Source organism: Numida meleagris, chromosome 3, assembly GCF_002078875.1.
Source record: "Numida meleagris isolate 19003 breed g44 Domestic line chromosome 3, NumMel1.0, whole genome shotgun sequence".
NCBI lineage: Eukaryota > Metazoa > Chordata > Aves > Galliformes > Numididae > Numida > Numida meleagris.
In genome coordinates, this window is record NC_034411.1 from 45,803,387 (window position 1) to 45,823,336 (window position 19,950).

Consider the following 19,950-nt stretch of genomic DNA (forward strand, 5'->3'; position numbering starts at 1 on the left):
ATTGTTGCCGCTGTTCTTTGCTCTCAGGGCCATCTCCTTACCCTTTTCCCCTTTTCCTTTTCCCGGGGCGTGGACCCGTGGATCCCCCGTCCCCTTTGTCACGAAACTGGGCCGAACGCCCATAAATTGTTGACACAAATCTTGGGAGCAGAGAAGCTGCTTTTAAGCTCTTGGGCAAGGATGCAATGGAAACAGCCTTACCAGTAGTACAGCAGCAAGAAGCAGCAGGGTAAGGTGACAGTGAGCTGCAGCCACCGCCAGTGAGGGATTGCATAAGCAATGGCATCAAACACCAGGAGCCCCACTGAGAAGGCCGCCTGGTAGAGGATCCCCACCGTCCTCCTGTACTGTGGGCCGACGACTTCCGTCACTGCAGAGACAGAATGACAGCTCTACCACCACCACGCAGCACAAAATGCAGAGGATTTTGTTGCAAAACCGAATGCTAACTTACATTATATCTCCAACCCAGTAACAAGGCACATTTTTTATTTTTCCAAGTGCACCTTTTCAGCCTGTATCTCACTCCAAGCATGCAAAAATGCTCATACCACTGATGGCATACATCTTCCCCCACCCTGAAGGCTTCATTGCCCATCTGTGTTTTGAAACCACATCGCCACCATATAGGCCTAACAGTTTAAGTCTTGCCGACACAGGGCTGAGATAATAAATATATTCATTTATGAATCCAGTAGCATCATTTCAAGAAAACTTATTAGAGAAAGAACAGAATGCAGCCATTTAGCAGCTCAAGGAGCTCCGTGGTTTGAGGATGACAGATTAACTAATATTGCTCAGGCAAAGGATAAGCATAGATAAAGACACCTCCTCAGGCTCTGTAGAACTGAGTCAAAAGCAGCTGCAGGGTAGACAAGAGCCCAGGAGAAAAGAATAAGGGGGCTGCTCTGCCCTTGTACCCTTCACTGAGCACTCAGTATCAGCCATCTGACAGAAGACAAGCCTACGTGGGCTTTGGGGTTGATTCTACATGACTTCTCTCACAGAGATTTCAAGGAGAATCCAGGAATAGCAAGATGTAATTGAGAGAAAAATATCATGAAAGGGCAAATCATCCTCATAAGAGTGATTTTATGCTCTAAAATGGCATACAAGATGTAATGAAGGCTTCATTGGTACCAGGAAACTATTGAAGACACCAACTGAGTATCTGGAATATACACAGGAAGAAACAACCACGTCTTGGCAGAGAGTAGTCTGAACTGCAGAATAGATGTTTTTAATTTTGTTATATTCAACATCTGGATATGCATTAGCACATTATGCTGACAGAATTCACAGCAGTTTCGGGTGTTGGCATTTACACTTCCACCACAGTTAACTGGATCATTCAGAGCTATTCAGTAGGGCCACTTGCCATGCTAATCCAAATACAGCTCAACTATGCAGTACTTATACTATGGGATTTGTTTCTTCAGTGATTGTTCTGTAGGGTTTTGTACATTTTTGTTTGTTTGTGGATTCTTTTTTTGACAGGAGTCTGAACTCCACAAATGAGGAGCTAGAGAAGTCCCATGCACCTATACCATGAACCAGAAGCTGATCCTGTGCTGGCCCTGGTCCTGCTGCTGCACAGCTGCCAGCCAACATTCTGGGAGAAACACCAGCACAGCATGGCTCATTGCAACACCCCTGACTGGCCTTCATTCATCGAAGTGCACAGACACCCAAACAGCTTGTCTTTCCCTCAGCAAGTACATGCTGTTTCCCAGTTATTTTTAGGCTGTCAAGCTCTGTTTGCCCTTTAGTGCTCTTTGTATCACATCAACGCCTACAGTTTTCCCTACCCTCTGCCTGCTTCTTTCATGTTCTCTGTCATCACTCTGTCTGCAACTGGGATGCAGCAGGGCAGCTGCTGCTGGACCTGGGGCAATCATCTTGCCCTGCCAGCACTGACAGGAGGGGGCCTGATCTGCAACGGGGGGGCTGACCTACAGGAAAAGCCTGTTTTGAGGTAACAGCCTTCATGTGCCAACTCTTAATCTTTGAAGGCCACTGTCATTTGGGGGGAAAAGAATCCCAACAAGTCAGGTAGAGAAAAACCTGCTAATGTCAGTTCACAAATGATTTCAAAAAGTTGTAAGAGGCATTTTTTTTTTTTTAAAGGTCTTTTGTTCATGGTGTTTTGTGGTTTTTTGTTTGTTTGTTTTCCCTTTCTTCTTTTGCAGCCCATTTTGCCTCTGCAAGAAGGTCTGGACTCACCAAGGATGTAACCCGCGGTCCAGCAGCCCTTGCTGACCAGCCCTTGCAAGAAGCGGAAGACCACAATCCACAGGTAGCTGGGCACAAACACCAGGAGGATCCCACAGACCACATTTGCAAGAATTGTGGTTAAGAGGCAAAACTTACGGCCAAACCTGGATTGGAAGATATTATGCGTAAAACAAAAGAATAGTAATGAAAACATAGACATCAGACTAACATAAACTACATATATTTTGGGGAAGAAAGAAAAGCCACTTTGCTATACAAGAGGTACACACACTAACTTTTACTCCATCACTCACTTATTTGCTTTTGCTCTTCAATTCCCCCAAAGCTTTCAGGTTTCTCAGAGGAAGAAAAACTTCCCAGATGAGAGAGCAGCAAAAGCCCTATATTTACGTATGTTTGGACTGTGGTGTTTTCTCTGAATTCAGAACAGTTTAGTTGTCTGCTAAATAAAATAGGGTGAAAAATAAGAACAGATTAATTTATGATTCTGATACATCTGCACATACCAGAGTAGCAGATTTATATACCAGGAACTTAATCCTAAAAAAAAAAAAAAAAATCTTATGTACAGCTCTTGCTGTTGATGGGCTGCATTTCACATCTGGAGATGCTCAGAGTCTGCTCTGCCAACAGTCTCCAGGCAGGAAGGAAAGGAGAAAGAAAAAAGGCCTTCAGATACTGGCATTCGCTTCTTTTCAGCCCCAGCCGCGTGGAAAAGGATGGCTCTGAACAGGATGTTGAAGATGCCAGGACTCACTGATTTCCAAAACAGCTGTATCTGTCTGGCAATCTCTGCATCTACTATTTCAAAGTTTTTCAAAAGGAAGGAAGATGTTTCCAGGCTGTAGCCACACTGAGTACGGCAGAGGAAGCAATGGCTCCAAACCAGCACCTCTGGGCTTTGTTAACATTCCCAGGACTCCTGTGTGACCCAGCAGGGAGGTTTGGGCCTGTCATCCACGCCAACTCTGTGGGACTTACAGAGCAGAAAAGATTTGTGCAACATTTGTACAAAATACCAGGGACGGCTTGTTCACTTTAAGGCAAAGCACTCTCTTCTGACCATGACTGAACAGCCAGTGCTTGGCCGGATTTTGAAGGGACCAGAGATGATACCCATTGCACAACTTCTCTCTGCCTTTATCTAAGTTCAGCTGCTGAACACTGATAAGGGAGGCTGGAGGACTTTTGCTGTCACCCCACACATACCTGTCTGCTATGTAGCCAATGTTGACAGAGCCAATAAAGAACCCAGCATTCACAGAAGACTGAAAAAGGTCCAGCTTCCACGAGTCCTCACACACCAGGTTAAACTAAAGGAGGAACCACAGTTAACAAGCAAAACAGTAGAACCAGGAGCTTGCTCACACCCACAAGCCTCCTTCACTTCATTTGAAAATACAAACTTGTTCCTGGGCCAGTGCTCTTTTTATTGGCACTCAGGATACTCATCAAGTTAAGCATCCAACACGAAAAACAAGATCAAGCCCTTGGGTAGTTCCCTGTTGTTTCTCACTCATGATCATCTTTCCTTACTGGAAAGATTGTAACTGAATTATTGCTTGCTGAAAACTGGACCCTAGGCTGTGGCCTGTTCTCTGTGCTCTGGCCTTGTGCTCACCTAACCCCTCCTACAGCCTAACAGGCCTGGATGTCAGGGACAAGCCTTACCACATGGTTTACTCATACGTGTTTGCTATCTGACCTGAGTTCTCATGTACTCTCTTGTAAGGAATAAACAAAAGCTACTAGAGAATGAGTTATTTTCACTACCGGTATCTGAGTTTATTTAACATAACGCATTTTCAACCAATATAAACTTATTTCTGATGCTCTACAAAGGTGCACACAAGGCTATTCTTCCATCTGTAATTTTTACCTTTGAGTAAAGCAAAGCGCTTTACCCTGTGCTACCCTCTCCTTCGCTTGGCAAGCAGGCAGTACATAAGGAGCCTTAACAGAAGCAGTCACAGCCAGAAACAAGGTACAATGCCAAAAATGCAGCCAGAGGCATACAGCATATCAGATATCCTGTGGTGAAGGAAATGGCCCAAGGGTCTGGCCCTGCACTTTCAGAAAACAAAAAAAAGGGGGAGACAGGTTTAATGAGAGAGAACCACACAAATCCACATGGGCTGCGAGTTCTTTGGTGCCAGCTGATCTCAAGAGCCATCTGGGACTGGACAGTCTCAGGAGATGACAGAGGGGCCTTCTGGAGCACGCTCACTCAGGTCTTCGCAGTGAAGTTGTATTTGTTACAGGGCTGCTTAGAATCATAGAATTCCCCCCCCTGCATAGAGGGGACCTTGAAGACCACCCAGTCTCAATCCCCTGCCGTGAGTAGGGCTGCCACCCACTAGATCAGGCTGCCCAGGGCCCCATTGAATCTGGAACTTCAATGCTTCCAGAGATAGGGCAACCACAGCTTCTCTGGGCAGCCCGTGCCAGGGCCTCACCGCCCTCTCATTTTAAAGCTTCCCCCTGACACCTAATACAAATCTCCCCTCTTTTAATTTAAAAACCATTCTCCCTTATCCTGTCACCATCTTGAGAGGATGATGGTGAAACCTTATCGCTCTCTACAACTACGTGAAGGGAGGTTGTGGTGAGGTGGAGGGTCAGCTTCTTCTCCCACATAACTAGCAATAGGACTAGAGAGAATGGCCTCAAGTTGTGTCAGGGTAGATTCAAGTTGGACATTAGGAAAAATTTCTTCTCAAATAGAGTGGTCATACACTGGCATGGGCTGCCCAGGGAGGTAGTGGAGTCACCATCCCTGGAGGTGTTCAAGAAATGTTTAGATGTTGTATTAAGGTACATGGTTTAGTGGGGAAATACTGGTGGCAGGTAGGTAGTTGAACTGGATGATCTTGGAGGTCTTTTCCAACCTCAGTGATTCTGATTCTACAATGCTTTGGAGGATGACCCAGGATTACATCTGATGGATGGGCACTAGAATCAATCTGAAAAGATTTGGTGGCTTATCTCACAGAATCACAGAACTGTAGAGGCTGGACAGGACCTCTAGAGATCAAATCCAACCCCCCTGCCAAAGCAGGCTCCCTACAGCAGGCTGCACAGGTAGGTTTCCAGGCTGGTCTTGAATATCTCCAGAGAAGGAGACTCCACAACTTCCCTGGGCAGCCTGTTCCAGTGCTCCATCGCCCTCACCCTGAAGTTCTTTTGCATATTGGTGCATAACTTCCTAGGCTCCAGTTTATTGCTGTAAACATCTCCTTGCCTTGATGTCACACAGGCCATACTCTGTGGCAAGAAATGCACGTACGGCACACCCCATGTCACAGGGCTACAGATGCTGACATCACCTAAACAGAGTGGACCTGCTCTTGCATTTATGCTAGAAAGTTCCACATAGTTTTTAAGAGATCACAGAAGTCAGTTCTTTTTCCCACCAAAAATGTAACTTGAAATCAAATTTCTCACCCCTGATAACTTATTATATCAAATACTTTAAAATCTGAAGTAGTTTAAGTAGCTTCTGTATCTTTTTTTGTTTACTCGGATTTTCTGAGAATGCAAAATAGTCATTAGCTTCTCTGCTGTTTATTCCTGAATTAAGCTGTTAAATTGTGAGAGGCACTTTTCCCCACACATAGTCTTTGAGTTGTATTTGAAACTAAGAAGCAAACTCAGGACTTGAACATCTGGGTGCAGATCACAGAAAGCACATGTGATTTCTGAAAGGCACCTGCTGAGATCAGCCAGTTTTGTTGGCGTGTTGCAGGCTCCTGATTTCTTACACAGCCTGTTTACACACTTCCACCAATAGGACTTCACATGGGATGGGAGTTTTATTAAACCCGACCTTATCTACCTGGGGGTTTATTTGCTCCTCAGATGGAGATACAAACCTGAGCACACCAATGCAACACTTCACGGCAAGGACAGAGCAAAGAGGATTTGCAGAGAATTCAGAGTAAGTTCACAAAGAGAGAAGATCCTCTTACAGGTGAGTCTGTCTCTCTAATACAGCTTAAGCTACATCAACTACCTCAAGCAGCCCTCAGCTTGGCAGAAACAACAACACAAGAGAAAGCAGACACATGCTTTTACCTCTGTCACTATGGAGGTCCCAGGGTAGTCGTAGACCCACCCATCTCGGCAGGGGCCGAGGGGGACGGAGCTCCGGTTGCCCACAAGGCTGCCGAGGGGGTCAGTGCAGCTGACACCCGTTGCATTCCAGTCCACCTCGTACCTGCTGCAGCGGCTGCTGAAGGCGGCCCCATGGCTGCCCCACTCGGGAACGGTGTGGTTCAGCTGCTCTGCCAAGCTCCAGCCGCAGCGCTGACTCAGCTCCGCCACACCAGGGCTGAAGCAGCGGTGCTCGGGGGTGAACCCGAAGAAGACGACACCCACATAGACCGGAGTGAAGGCAGCAGAAAGCAAACACAGGACAAAGAAGGTTTGTTTCTGGAACCTGTCAAATTCTCCGATGTGCTCTAAAATGTCATCCAGGGTTGGCATTTTGGCATCAAAACCACCTCAAATCCTTATCACTCCTCTCCGCAACACTGATACATTCAGTTGGCAGCAAAGCTATTTAAGTAACAAAGACATTTGACCAAAAGTCAAGATGAACTCCATAAATTATTAAACTACATGTTGCAAGATTTTTTTTTAAGGTTTCATTTGAAATCAGACCTTAATTCACCCAGGCAGAATTTGCATTTAACCCCTAATCAGAGCACATATGTTTCTTATTTCACAAAACATAAACAAACAGTGCTGTGGCTGTTCCAGTGTATTTTTGTTGTTGTTGTTGATGCTGTTTGTTTGCTAATTACAAGTTGTCTGAATTTATCTTCGTTGATGACCGCCTCTAATACAATGGTTAGAAGGCCATTCTAGCAGAGGGATAGGAACAACACCAGTTCTTCCCATTGCGCAGCAGGCCCACAGGAGCCACCCACTGACCACCAGAGCTCACACAGCCTGGTGTGAGATCCGCTCTGTGGATCAGCGCTCTGCACACAGCTCTTCTCCCCTCTTCAGGCAGATCCACTGGAGCCAGGAAACCAGACCTCTGCTCCTGCAGCCACCTAAAGTGGCATTACTCCAAGGCCAGCACAACACTGGCCACAGCCACCTCCAGCCTGTGACAGACATCACCTCCCCAGCTGCTGTGCTTCGGCATGGAGCCAGAGAGTTGGGTGCGCAGCACCCACCATGCTATGACAGGAGGTACGTCTGCAGACAGCAATGCCAAGCAAACAAACGAAAGCCTGCCTGGAAACTGGGTGAAGGTGGAATCTGTTGGTGGAAGCTGCTGGACTGTTCCTAAAAACACTCCAGCAGGAGGTGAGAGGCCTCCCTCTGAGGGAGCAGCACTGCTGTCTGGTAGAGTTCCAGCACTTAACACAGCACTTAGACTTCTACATACTCCTCTGGTCCCCACTATTCTCATAGCACTTCCTCCCTTATATCTGAACAGCATATTCTGCTGAAAAAACAGCTTGGTGAAGGAAGTCACTCATCTAGCAATGAGCATAGGAGTTGGTCTACCTACAATGCTTAGATAGCAAGCAACAGTCCCAAGACTGAACACCTCAGTGCTATCAGTTACATATTATTAAAAAGTCTTATTGGTATATTTCACCTGGGGATGTTTATCTGAGCAGTACCTGTTCTGCACAAGCTTTATTATGCACAGTCAAAATGAAGCAACCATTTGGTGTTTGTCATATGCTAAGCCATTTCATGCAGCAGTTTACAGATCAAACAACTCAAACCTTGAGTACTCGGGGAGGAGAAGAAACATTCTTCAATACCTATTGAGGGAAATCCTTCAATGAAAATTGACAGCATTAAAAACACATTGTCAAGCCTCTCACGCACCCCCCAAAGTAACCTAGTGCTATCTATAAAAAAAGACTACTTTTGTTTTAACAATAAGATGAAGCTTCAGCCAAACTCTTTTAGAGACTTCTCTAGTAGCAGTGCAGGAGGAAAAATATCCTGAGTCTGAGAAAGCCACAGTACTGGGACTTACACACATATATAACATATATATATCCTGATCTTTATGGTAAAATTTCAGTTCTCGTTGATAATCCCATCATTTTGAGTGATGGGATTATTGGCTATGCCAGAGAAGGACATCAATCAGCAAGCTGATGAGCAGTATTAGACTAGTGTATGAAGGATTCCAGACTTGAGATGTGGGATTTGGAATACCCACGTCTTATCTTTTATTGAAATTGCTGAATACTTTATATTACACTATTTTGATTCAAAATGGAGTTTTTATAAAAAGAAACCATCATTGAAACTGAATAAGCCTGCCAAAACAAACAATGAAGAGTTTCAAAAAAATTCTGAACAACACATACTTGTAGAATTCTTTGAAACCTTATAATTGCCCATAAATTAAACAAATATCTGGAGAAGAGCAAAACTGTTTGAGGAAATCTGACTTCCATTCATTGCCAGCAACACTGCAAATCAATGACCATGGCGAGGAACTCTTACACAGAGTCCAAATTTAAGCTATCAGAAACACTAGCCCAGTGGTTTTTTCATAACAAATGACAAAGATTGTACAGATCAGGGCTACTCTAGTTGTTGAGCTTTTTTTTCTCCATGATGACAAACTGGGCTGTATCAGGTTGTATCCTAGGAATTCTGCTTCTATGGCCCTGTACACTGATTCTCTGAGGTCACTCTAATCCAGTTGTAATCTAGGAAAAAAAATTCTTTGGATGCTTGTCAGCTGCTTAGGCAAATACTGATGAAGTCAGTTGTATGACCAGTACCAAGAAAACATCATGCAAAGAACAGCAATCATCTCAGGCTAAAGCTATACAGAACTGTACCTTTCAGTCAATACCTTTGAACCAATGATCTGTTTAAATTAGAATGCATATTCAAATTTACAGGATAAATTAGACCAGTTCTAAAATTTACATCAAATCATCCCAACACAGAAAAGTCATATTTTTCCTCATCTTACAATGGATGAACCCATTGAAGGGTGAACCCATAGAATAATACCCTGCCGGCAGGAAGAACACGTTGCTATAAGCAAACCTGAGTAGTGAGGACCAATAAATACAAGGAGTTAAAATGCTAGTAGTCATCTAGATAACTTGAATCTCAGGAGCCAGGGGCCTAATTCAGCTTTAATCTTGACCTTTGAAAGGTTTCTTTTTTAAGCAAATATTTAACGTCTGTGCTGAGGCTTAAAAAAGTTGTCCTGGCTAGAGAGAGTCAACATAAATCAGCCTACCAGATGCTACAAATCCAGCCATTACTGAACAGATCATTGTAAACAATAACCAAGACATCTTTCTCTCCTTCCCTTTTCAATGGTTTCTTGTTAAAGGCAAAATTCAGGAAAATCTTTCAGGCTGAAGTCCTCATATTTGGTTGAAAGTGTTGTCCCATTTACATATAATCTCTCTATATATATTTGATTAGGCACAAGAGGGGTTATTAAACATTCAACAAGTCCTCATCACTATCATCATGAAATGATACTGAATTTGTAGAGTTCTGTGCCTGCCGTTGGCCTGGCTTGGCTTTCGCTTTCCTTTCCTTTCCCCCGTTCAGCAAGTAAGCTTTGTCATCACTCGCAAAGCTTGGTGGCTTCTTTTGTGAGTGCTTGCTTTTGTCTAGTCCTCTTCCTATCTGAATCTTTACATCTGGGATGGTTAACACTTCATCCTCACTGTCCAGGTCATCCACATGGAGAGACGTAAAAGCATCAGATGTAACAGACTTGGTAGTCACGTGACCGTTCTCCTGCACTCCTTTTACTGTTCTTTGATTTGGTGCTGCAATTTCCTCCATAAGCCACTCTGTTTCATTCTCATTAGCTTCTTCTTCACTGTTTATCTAAAAGAAAAAAATGCAGGACTTAGTATAACACTCTGTTTGTTCCTTCACACACTGACCTCCCCTGCTGTGGAACGCACCCCCACGTAACCTTAAGTTTACTTTAGATATGCGATAATAGCATATTCTTGCACAGTACTATGGCTTTTCACCATATTTGAAATATGTCATCTCTTCCTGCAGATTTAGATATTATTTGGCTGTTTATGGACTGTTCTTCATTTCCTCAACTCTTCCTTTCCCAATTCATGATATAAATGCAGACACCTCAGTTATGTGACTTTCCAGTTTGTTCCCCATGCACTGAAGGAGCTAAGAATTAAAGATTTTTTTTTACTTATTTATTAGAAGAGCTTCACCTTTTTCACTTAACATTTTTGACAAGACACAAAACATTTGATTATGCCACTGCATTACCTTTGTGTATTTGTAGGAAACACCTGATGTTCTCCTGCAGCAGTTTGTTATCTTGTTTACCACAGTTTCCCTTAAAAAAGAGAAAAGGAATAGTGCGTTAGGAAGGAATGTGTTCCCCTCATCAGCTTTCACCTCCCCTCAGGTGATTTCTATCACCACCAAATCATTTTACCAAAAAGCTGCAAGCCATCTTGTAGTGACATTTGGCTCAAAACCATGGTGATTAGTACTATTCAGTTCATGATGCCGCACATCCTCCCCCTTACCACAGCTTCAAGGTGACTAAGACACCTGTGGCCTTTATTCTTAAAGGAAGGAGATAAAAAAGAACCTTGTCCGGAAAGCAGAGAAACAGCATGACTCACATCAAATACTGACAATATTGCCACATTGCTTTAACCTCCCTTAATAGTAGTTGCTCGCAACAGAGACTAGCTCAATTAACTGTGTAGTCCATACCTTTTTATATGGACCTTTAGACAATAACAATAGAGTTTGGAAAATAGCTGTTTGACAGCTGATGCTGCCAAATGAAAAAACAGAACTTCAGTCTCTGGAAACCAAGTACTATGAAAGACTTTCAAAGCTTCCCAATCACTTCTTACCTCCTCTCTTTTTTGTAGAACAGCAAGATTATTAGGCATGCAGTGAGAACAACCAGGAGGACACTCAGTACAGCACCAACTGCCTGACTTCTCCTTGAAAGGCCTTTATATACTTGGGCTTCCTGATCAGATTGGCCGTCATGGATTCCTGGAGCAATGGTTGATCTAATAATAAAAACAGGGAAGAAAAAGACAGTTCTACTGATGAGTTACATCAGGCAGGATTAGAAACAGATTCAAATTAAAACCATCATACCATCCTGTCGAAACCTATAAACAGAAGAGACTTACTAAGTTTAAAAAATTAAAAAGGTATGTACTGTGTCTACATTCTGGTATGCTTTCAAACAGCACATAAAACTGGAGATTACAGCTGAGACTTAAGTATGATTAAACACTTCAGAGCTTAGACAGCAGGAGCTACTCAGACAAAACAGCTGTTTTAGAATCAAAGCTGTACCTGAGCAAGCTGCGAAAACTACAACAATTACTCCCCTCCTACCTGACTGTGGCCATACACAGACCAGATTGCCTTCACGGAATCCCTTGCTTAAACCAGAACGAACAATTTCCTTGAGTTTTTAAGCTAGCAACTAGAAAGTAAACAGTCCTAGAATTATTTCATTATTTGCAGCAAAGCTGCCCACAGTGTCAAGAACACAGGTAAGCACTGGCATTTGGCTTTTGAACTACTGCCAGTCATCATCTCATTACTCCTTTTTGGATCTGTAGAATAAAGGGATCAGTTCACCTCATTTCATTCAGCACCTCATTACTTTCCCAGACCTGCAACGACTTTCAATCTAACCTAAAGAAGTGGGCAGATAGAGGGGAAGGTCAGTTTTTTGCCCTGGCTTTAGATTTTTGTATAGAATAAGGCAAGGAAGAAAAATCTCACTTAAATACTCATTACTCCTCTCAGCAGTTTAAAACAGCATCTCTCAGCTACAGTACATTTTGCTTAATGGGAAGAACAGTATTAAATTCCACCATATCTCTTCATTATTTTCGGTGCAAATAACAAGGTTTTGGTTTTTTTTTTTTTTGAAAGCTTCCACTCCTGCCAATTGCTGTTTTGAGACCAAAAAAAGCCTTTTGCTTAGAAGTGCTACATTCAGAAAACAGTTAACTACTCACATTAGTGGACACACAGCAGATGTATACCATGTAAATAAATACTGACAGTCTGCTGTCTCATGAAGAAATTCAGGGATGCCTTCTTTTACATGCAGGCTGCAGTGAAAGAAAATTGATGAAGAGACAAACTTCGATTTATCTTTACCACATCTGGAATCTGATGAAAATGTGACATCCAAGTCATCATCTACAACAAAAAAAAATGTTACAGTTCAGTACTTCCTTAAAAACAGCATTAAGGCCATACCCTGATGAGTTATTTGAGTCTGTATTTTCACATGCACTTGCTGTGCAGTAAAAGCTTAAACTTTGCAGTACCTGAAGGTGAGCTTATACTTCTGTGTTACTGTGGAACAATGGGATGAGCTCTTTACAGGAAAAAGTAGCTAGAACAAGATCACTGCTTACTGCAGCAGAAGTGCAGAGGAAAATAGGAGACCCAGTCTTGTTGTACATTATTTCCACTGGAGTCTTACAACAACCGTCAAACTGAAATCTACTGCTAAAGCCATTTGCAACTGAGCTTACGTAATAAGAAAAAGCAGTCTAAATCATAGAATGGTTTGTGATGAAGGGACCTTAGACATCACCTCAGCTCCAACCCCCTGCCACGGGCAGGGCTATCTCTCACTAGATCTGGCTGCTCAAAGCCCCATCCAATCTAGCCTTGACCACTTCTTCCACAGATAAGACATCCTTAACTTCTTTGGGCAGTCCGTTTCAGTGCCTCACTACCTCCATAGCAAAGAATTTCTTCCTAATATCTAAATTACCCTCTTTTAGATAAGTGCTGGAAGACAGACTCAGGACAACTTCACAGAAATTGTTTAGCATATTTCAATATGAAATTACATATCAGATAATCATATATATTATATATGAAACATGAATTATTTTTCAATCAAGTAATTCAAACAGAGGATCAAACAATTCCAAATAACAAGTACTTACCCTCAACATAATATTTAGCTTTTTTGGCCCATCCAATTTTCCGAAAGCGACGTTCACTAGTTTTAACCTGGCAGATGTTTGCTTCAGAACATTCTGGGAAACTTGAGTTTGTTATACCAGAAAGTTGAATTTCATATACATATTGATCTCCGTTTGTTCGTATATCACCAGAAGCCACGTACAACCTGAAGAGACAGAGGGCAGGTATATGCCAAGTCTAAACACAGAAACTTTGGTTATTCGCAAGACAATAGACTACCAGTAGTAGTAACTGCTACCACTCGTTGAGTCCAGATTAGCAACAAATTCAGCAACCAGAAGAGATGCAGGACTGAGGTTTCCTCTGAGTATTACAACTGAGGATTATATTTAGCAGTAAGCCTTTTAGGAATGAACCAAAAGCAAACTCTTCTAGGTATACTGCCCTCAGTGGGTACACGAACACTTAAACTGAATACAAAAGTATTGTTCAGCAGCTCACACAAACTACCATACCGATCATAAAATCCAAACTGAGTGCATTCTGCAGCTGTAATAAACAGTGTGGCTTAGCTATCACGAACAACAAACCTCCTTCTCCATGAGGAGGACTGGATCTACCATGTCTGCCATTTACAATCATATCCCTTCACGCAGCTGTGAGACTGAGAATACTCTGAAACTCAGAGGTATTTGTTCTAGACACCTGCTTGAAGGCTGAGCTTCAGATTCAGCTTGACTTTAATCTCACATTACACCATGTTTCTCATTTCATCCTGACTTCCTTTACTCCTTTTTCCAAGTAGGCTTGATTATATTTGATAACATTACAAGCACAGAGGAACACTTTTGTTCAGTTACACCAATCCTGCACTCTTCAGTGCACATTACCAAGCTTTCCCCTGCAGGCAGTTTATTCTTCCCAAAACACTCATAGAAAGATTTCCTTCCATAATGCTAGAATTGATGTTAAACAGTAATTTGAGAGTTTTTTTAAAGAGAGTTTCTGAAGCAGAAAAATGTGCAATATGTTGTACTGTCAGTGTAACTGCCAGTCTTTCCCTGCCTCTCCAAAGTTCAGTCACACTTGACTATTGCTTCAGAGCTTCTCCTTTAAGGTTTCTGAAGCAGGGGTTCCTGTTTCCATATAGATCTGCTGAGCAGGATTAAAGGCAGTATGTAAGGAGCAAAGGAGCACTGCAGCTGAAAATTAAGATCTCTGACACTGACTTGATGATTACACATTATGGAAGAGAGAAATAACCCCCAAAGGTGTTTTAAGGTCAAGATGGCATATGTGCAGGCATTAGATTTGTCTTGATTTCCCCAGGATATGCTCAAAGTTTTAAGCCCACCTGTAGCAACCAGACTTAAGTCAGTTGTGGGTACAAGGCTGACAGAAAATTCAGCACTAGTCCCATTTAACAGCTAGGAACGTTCAAGGCAAATCAGAATATCCACATCAAGCTTTCTTCTCTTGCAGTAGAGTTCTATAGGACTAAGTTTTTAGTCTGTTTCTTTAAACTTACTTGTAATAAACATCCCCTAATGAGAAGTTTTTCCCAGTTGCAGGATTAATAACTGTTCCATTCACTACCTCCACCTCCTGTGGCTTCACAGCACAAGCTGCACGTGTGTCCCAAACGATGTAGTACACACAGTTTTCTTCATCAATCCTGCCAAATAACAAACAATTGATCATTCCAGGAAACAGTAACAAGCACTTAGTATCTTGAAAAAGAGAAGACACAGCTATTGGCTCATGTAGGGGAACCTCCTGCCTAAGCATCATACAGAGACTGCAGTCACCTGACTGCACTTAAACTCCCTGCTTCAAAAGTTTTTAGTCACACAGTGACTTCTTGATACTTAAAATACTTCCGCTAGCAAACATGACAGCTTGCTCTAAGCAGGTTTAATGCTTTGCACTTTATCAGGCCAGGACAAGAAATAAACTAGTCAGATTTTGCTGCCCAGTTGTTTGACTTGTGGAGCTTCTTGTTCAGTTTTCTTACTCTACAAACAACATCTTGTGAACCAAAACCAGAAAGCAAAAAGCCATCAAGCTTTCTTAGTACTTGTGACCGTGCACATATCAATCCAGACAGTACATCAATATAGATTTTGACTAGGTAACAGGAAAGCTTTGGTAAATAATGGAGAAAACTATGTTTTATCAAGGTAGCTAAACAACTGAGCTACGAGTTGTCTGCTAAATAGATTTGCAGTAAAGTTAAGAGTGGCTGTACTACTACTGACTACAAAAGAGCATCCCAGCCTAATTCAGAAGTAGAATACCTAGATTTTAGCCCAAGCAGTTTAAGACCTACAGAATAGAACTGTTTATGAAAGTGAACAGGTGCAGAAACTTCGGAAGATTTATGCCTTACAAATATAGACCAAGATTACTCTATGGGGTGTCCAACTGAACAGACAGTCACAACTCTGAGACTCAGTTTATGAAAAGGTACAGACTAAAGCAGCCAGCAATATGCTGATTTGTTACTCACCTCTGCAACATGGGCATGCCAACCGTTTTTGCGCATCTCAATTCTATAATTGTCATTATTTTCTTGTTTTTCCTACATTCCTGTCCACCAGAATAACTAATATACACTGTATCACCTAGAAGAAAAAATGGTGACACTCAAGGTTTGTCAGCAGCTGTAGAATTCCCTTCATTTATTCTCTAAATTTCATTACTTTACATCACATTCTAGGTCCCCCCCACGTCATAGATCACATATAAATTACAGCACTTGTGTGACTTGAGGCTTTCACACTGATGATTACGTAAAAAATCACTCCTCAAACCCCTGCACTCACAGTGCCTTGAGTTCAGGTTACCAGTATGAGTGTAACATTTATACTTAAGATGTCTTTTTTGACATCTTAAAAGTACATAGGTCACTCTGAAAGTAATGCCTCTTATTTCCATGGAAACTACAATAGATGCAAGTTCTCATCTACAAAACACTGTTTTTCGATGTAGTCACCACCACTAGCTATGCATTTTCACCAGCAATGAACAGGAATCTGCATGCCACACAGAAATCTGCACCTCTGTCACACCACCTACATCCACCTCTGATGTCATGGGCCAACATAATTAAGAGGCATTACTTTCAGAACAGCCATCATACTTGCCCCAGCCCACATCCAGGCAGCTTTTGAAGATCTCCAAGGAGGGAGACCCCACAGCCTCTGGGCAACCCATGCCAGTGCTCATCACTGTCACAAGAAGAAAAAATCCCAATATTCAGACAATTCCCCTATTATAACTTTCATGACAACACTGTTTTACACTTTTCTCATGGCTTAAATGCCACTTCATTTTGTATAGTAGAATCTTCTGCTGTTTTAAAACAGAAATAAACAGAAGGCTTACTGACAAAAACATTTTGAAGTTGAGTAGAACCCTGTATTTAAGAACCTTTATGCCTGTGTTCTAAGATGTAGCTACTTCACAGCTCTCTACAGGAACAAAAGTAACTGTACCTGTCACATTCAGCTTTTGCGTATGAACAAGCCCAAGAACTTCAACATCTCCATTGCTGCCTTTCCTACAAATGCTGGCTCTTTCAGGGCAGCCTGTGGGTCCTTCATATACCCTCTGACAGAGATTCAAGTAGTACCTAAACAAAGAACATGACAGACAGAAACTTTAAAATTAATTTCAGCTAAGCTGACAAAATAAAATATAAACTTTGTAGACTCCATACAGGAAGCTAGCTACATTGAAAGATCAACTACTCAAAGCAGCTAAGGAATTGAGCACATGCTAACAATTAGCAGGTTAAGTACATCATTTAAGTAAACAATTCTGTACAGGAAAACTGTACAGATTAGTACACTAGTTAGTTTTGATCTATGTCAAAACTAGAAATTAAAACTGAATAAAGAAATATTTTTTTCTTTTCATCTACAGAGCTTACAGTGTTCTCAATTTAAATCTCTTCATTTGGAGCTATACCAGTTAAGATTTATTGTAACAAAAAAATTTAGGAGCAACAGTAAATGAAACAGCTTTTCTACCCCACAGTTTACTACAGTTTTAGAATTAGATGCTCTTATCCTTGACAGTTTATTTCTGTTTGCTAACTGGATAGGCTAACTGACACTTACATTTTCTTAAGTTGATAGTGACAAGATCTTTCTACCCTGCCTTTACAATTGAGAAAAAGCCCTGCATGAACCTTAGACAAAACGTTACATGCTTGACTCAAGAGAGAAAACTGAATTAATAAGACTTTTTATCAACACAAATAAGAATCAGAAAAATTGCATTTAAGCTACAAAGTTACTTTATGAAGATAGACATTTAAGCAGAAAGCCTTTAAGAAAACTTTCAGTTTAGATTTACTTATCCTTTAAAGAGAAGGAGTACAGAAGTACTGTGCCACATTATAACTTCAGCTATATTGACCAGTAAGCTACTGCCCAAGAATTGCTCGCTACTCACGAATTTCCATTGTGATAAAAGACCCATGAGCCCGTCAGGGAAGAGAGCATTCTCAAGTCATAAGTTTTGTGTTTCTGGACAAACTTGCACTCCATCTTCCTTGGAGGACAAACAGCCTGCGTCCTCCATTCAAATGTCACGGCACAGCCAAGCATGTCACTCAGAAGGTGTGGACTCCCACTGCCGGCATTTTCATCACATACAAAAACAATGGTGGATGCCCTTCTTGCAGTTGCTATAGGAGGGGAAATTGGAAATAAGAGTACCTTGCAAGACGCTTCCATACACGTATGGATTTTAAAGTTTGATACCTCACTAATTTTGCTACACTAATCAGATATAGTTTCAGATAAAGCACAAATGCTTCACCTTGCAATTTTGTTCTCTAGGTTACATTTCCATGCTTTTTAGGAAGTTATGTAGCTCTTCCCTCAAAAAATGACTGATCTCCAAAGCAGAACCACTTAATGACTCAAAGCCACAAATTCTGAAGGCACTAATGTTTCTCACACATTTGAGTAAAATAGGTTTATTCCATTCCATTCCCATAAGTTCATTTATTTATTTACATTTTCATTTATTTATTTACACCAGAGGTCTCCTCCCCTCCCACAGCTAACTCAGACCCTTATATGCAAGATATAAGAAGTTCTTACCATTCACACAAAATCCCCACTTTCCATCTCCCTGGTAGTCTGCAGTTGTAGCGCACCACAGCCTATTCTTTTCTTCCGTAATACATTTATCATAACTCTTCCCTTTGTACTTGAAGGGAAACACACAAAGCTCCCCCTTTTCAGTCACTGAGAAAGAAAGGTATGTTCTCTTAATAACATACAGCAGAACAGCATGCGTATCCAAGACAATATCTAAAGCCAGTACTTCGATGCTATCCAAGAAGAGTCATGTGCAGACAATAAGCACTGAAACATTGAGTCTAACTCCAGTTAGAAAACTCAAACGTAGCATGCAGTTAGCTATGATCAGCCCTACAAGAGTTGCACTCTCTCCTAGGAGAGAAGTGTTGATGTTGCAGCTTAGTATGGTGCATACTACTGAACAGAACTAACTTTCCACTAAGGTATGAAAAATCTGTGTTGCTTCCCTCCTTTTTGCAATGAAACTTCAATTTAAGGGTAAGAAATATGACAAGTCTTTACATAATGAGACTGTCCATTGCAATCTCACCTGGAGGGCACCGATCACCTCCTGTATACTGCAAGATGACCGTTTCATCTTGGTGGCTGTAATCCATTTTCATTTCCTTTATGCTTCCAAAGGATGACACACCACTTCCAGATGTCAGACACACTGCCCCATCTTTGCACATTCCCTGGGACACATCTGCTGCTGCCTTACCACATACACTAACGTGGTAGCGGCTGGATCCAGAAGTTACCTGTGGGGACACCCAGAAGCATCTCAAACAAGGCCGCCTCTAGAGTCTGGAAGTCATTACACATGAAGAACCACTGGAGTACTTTATAAGATGAGACTCATACAGTAATAACATAAATGCAGACAACTGATTTTCCAAGTCTAACCTTCATTACTGTGGCAAAGCTACAGATAAAAGTACACCCACAGGGCCAAGGAAACAACATATTCAGCACGCCTGTCCTCACATTCAAAGCCAAATTAGGACTCTCTTCAGCGAAAAGTTCTCCTTCCTTTACCTATCAGTAGATTCACAAACTTCTCTCAAAATCATGAAAAGCCAATGCTCTAATGCTACTCCCTCTGTCAAACGGCAAATAACCACAAACACTGACCACAGCTGCAGCACACACTTTAGTCTCTTCTCACACCCCAGGAATTTAAAAAAACATTCCAAGAAAGCATTACCTCAAATGATCTTCCAGAAAGGCTGGTCAAGTTAAAAGTATAGTGTAACTGCTCATCAGTCACAGAGCAGCCCAAAGTTTTCACTTGATCAGGGCACACAACTGGCGTTTCCCACTCAAACACAAAACTGCAGTCAAGTTTTCTTATCATCTTTGGTTTACCCTGTTGCCAAAGAGCACAGCAAGAAACAAGAAAAGGCTTAACACTGGAAAGTTTTGTTCTTTCTGCATTATTCTTTTCCCTCCAGAATTCCCTCCGTTATTACTGAGGTTAGATTTTTCTGACTGTAGTACAAATTCCATACCTTATTATTACAACCATTACAGAAAATAAAAAAGGAAGAAACTTCTAACTTATCTCCAGAAAACAAACTAGTAGTTGAAGTAAGCAAGCTTTCTTATTAATTAGGGTCAAGATTTTGATGTTCAGCTTAGTTGCACACAGGAACAAAAGACATGAAGGAGC

General features: G+C 41.7%; 2 protein-coding genes across 4 annotated transcripts in view; both read right to left on the reverse strand.

Annotated features, from left to right (window-relative positions):
- The window catches only part of LOC110395822 (solute carrier family 22 member 2-like), a 14,376-nt gene extending 6,121 nt beyond the window's left edge, over window positions 1–8,255 (reverse strand). For both annotated transcript variants that reach the window (XM_021390724.1, XM_021390723.1), the window contains exons 1-4: window positions 6,310–8,255; window positions 3,445–3,548; window positions 2,224–2,378; window positions 202–370 (exon numbers count right to left, since the gene is read on the reverse strand). In XM_021390724.1, coding sequence (XP_021246399.1) covers window positions 202–370; window positions 2,224–2,378; window positions 3,445–3,548; window positions 6,310–6,720 — 839 coding nt within the window. In that variant the 5' untranslated portion in view covers window positions 6,721–8,255. The remainder of the gene's footprint in view (window positions 1–201; window positions 371–2,223; window positions 2,379–3,444; window positions 3,549–6,309) is intronic.
- Window positions 8,421–19,950, reverse strand: part of IGF2R (insulin like growth factor 2 receptor) — a 57,564-nt gene continuing 46,034 nt past the window's right edge. For both annotated transcript variants that reach the window (XM_021390722.1, XM_021390721.1), the window contains exons 37-48: window positions 19,486–19,647; window positions 18,829–19,039; window positions 18,297–18,443; window positions 17,641–17,875; window positions 16,677–16,813; window positions 15,689–15,803; window positions 14,708–14,854; window positions 13,200–13,384; window positions 12,249–12,435; window positions 11,112–11,276; window positions 10,507–10,576; window positions 8,421–10,089 (exon numbers count right to left, since the gene is read on the reverse strand). In XM_021390722.1, coding sequence (XP_021246397.1) covers window positions 9,688–10,089; window positions 10,507–10,576; window positions 11,112–11,276; window positions 12,249–12,435; window positions 13,200–13,384; window positions 14,708–14,854; window positions 15,689–15,803; window positions 16,677–16,813; window positions 17,641–17,875; window positions 18,297–18,443; window positions 18,829–19,039; window positions 19,486–19,647 — 2,163 coding nt within the window. In that variant the 3' untranslated portion in view covers window positions 8,421–9,687. The remainder of the gene's footprint in view (window positions 10,090–10,506; window positions 10,577–11,111; window positions 11,277–12,248; window positions 12,436–13,199; window positions 13,385–14,707; window positions 14,855–15,688; window positions 15,804–16,676; window positions 16,814–17,640; window positions 17,876–18,296; window positions 18,444–18,828; window positions 19,040–19,485; window positions 19,648–19,950) is intronic.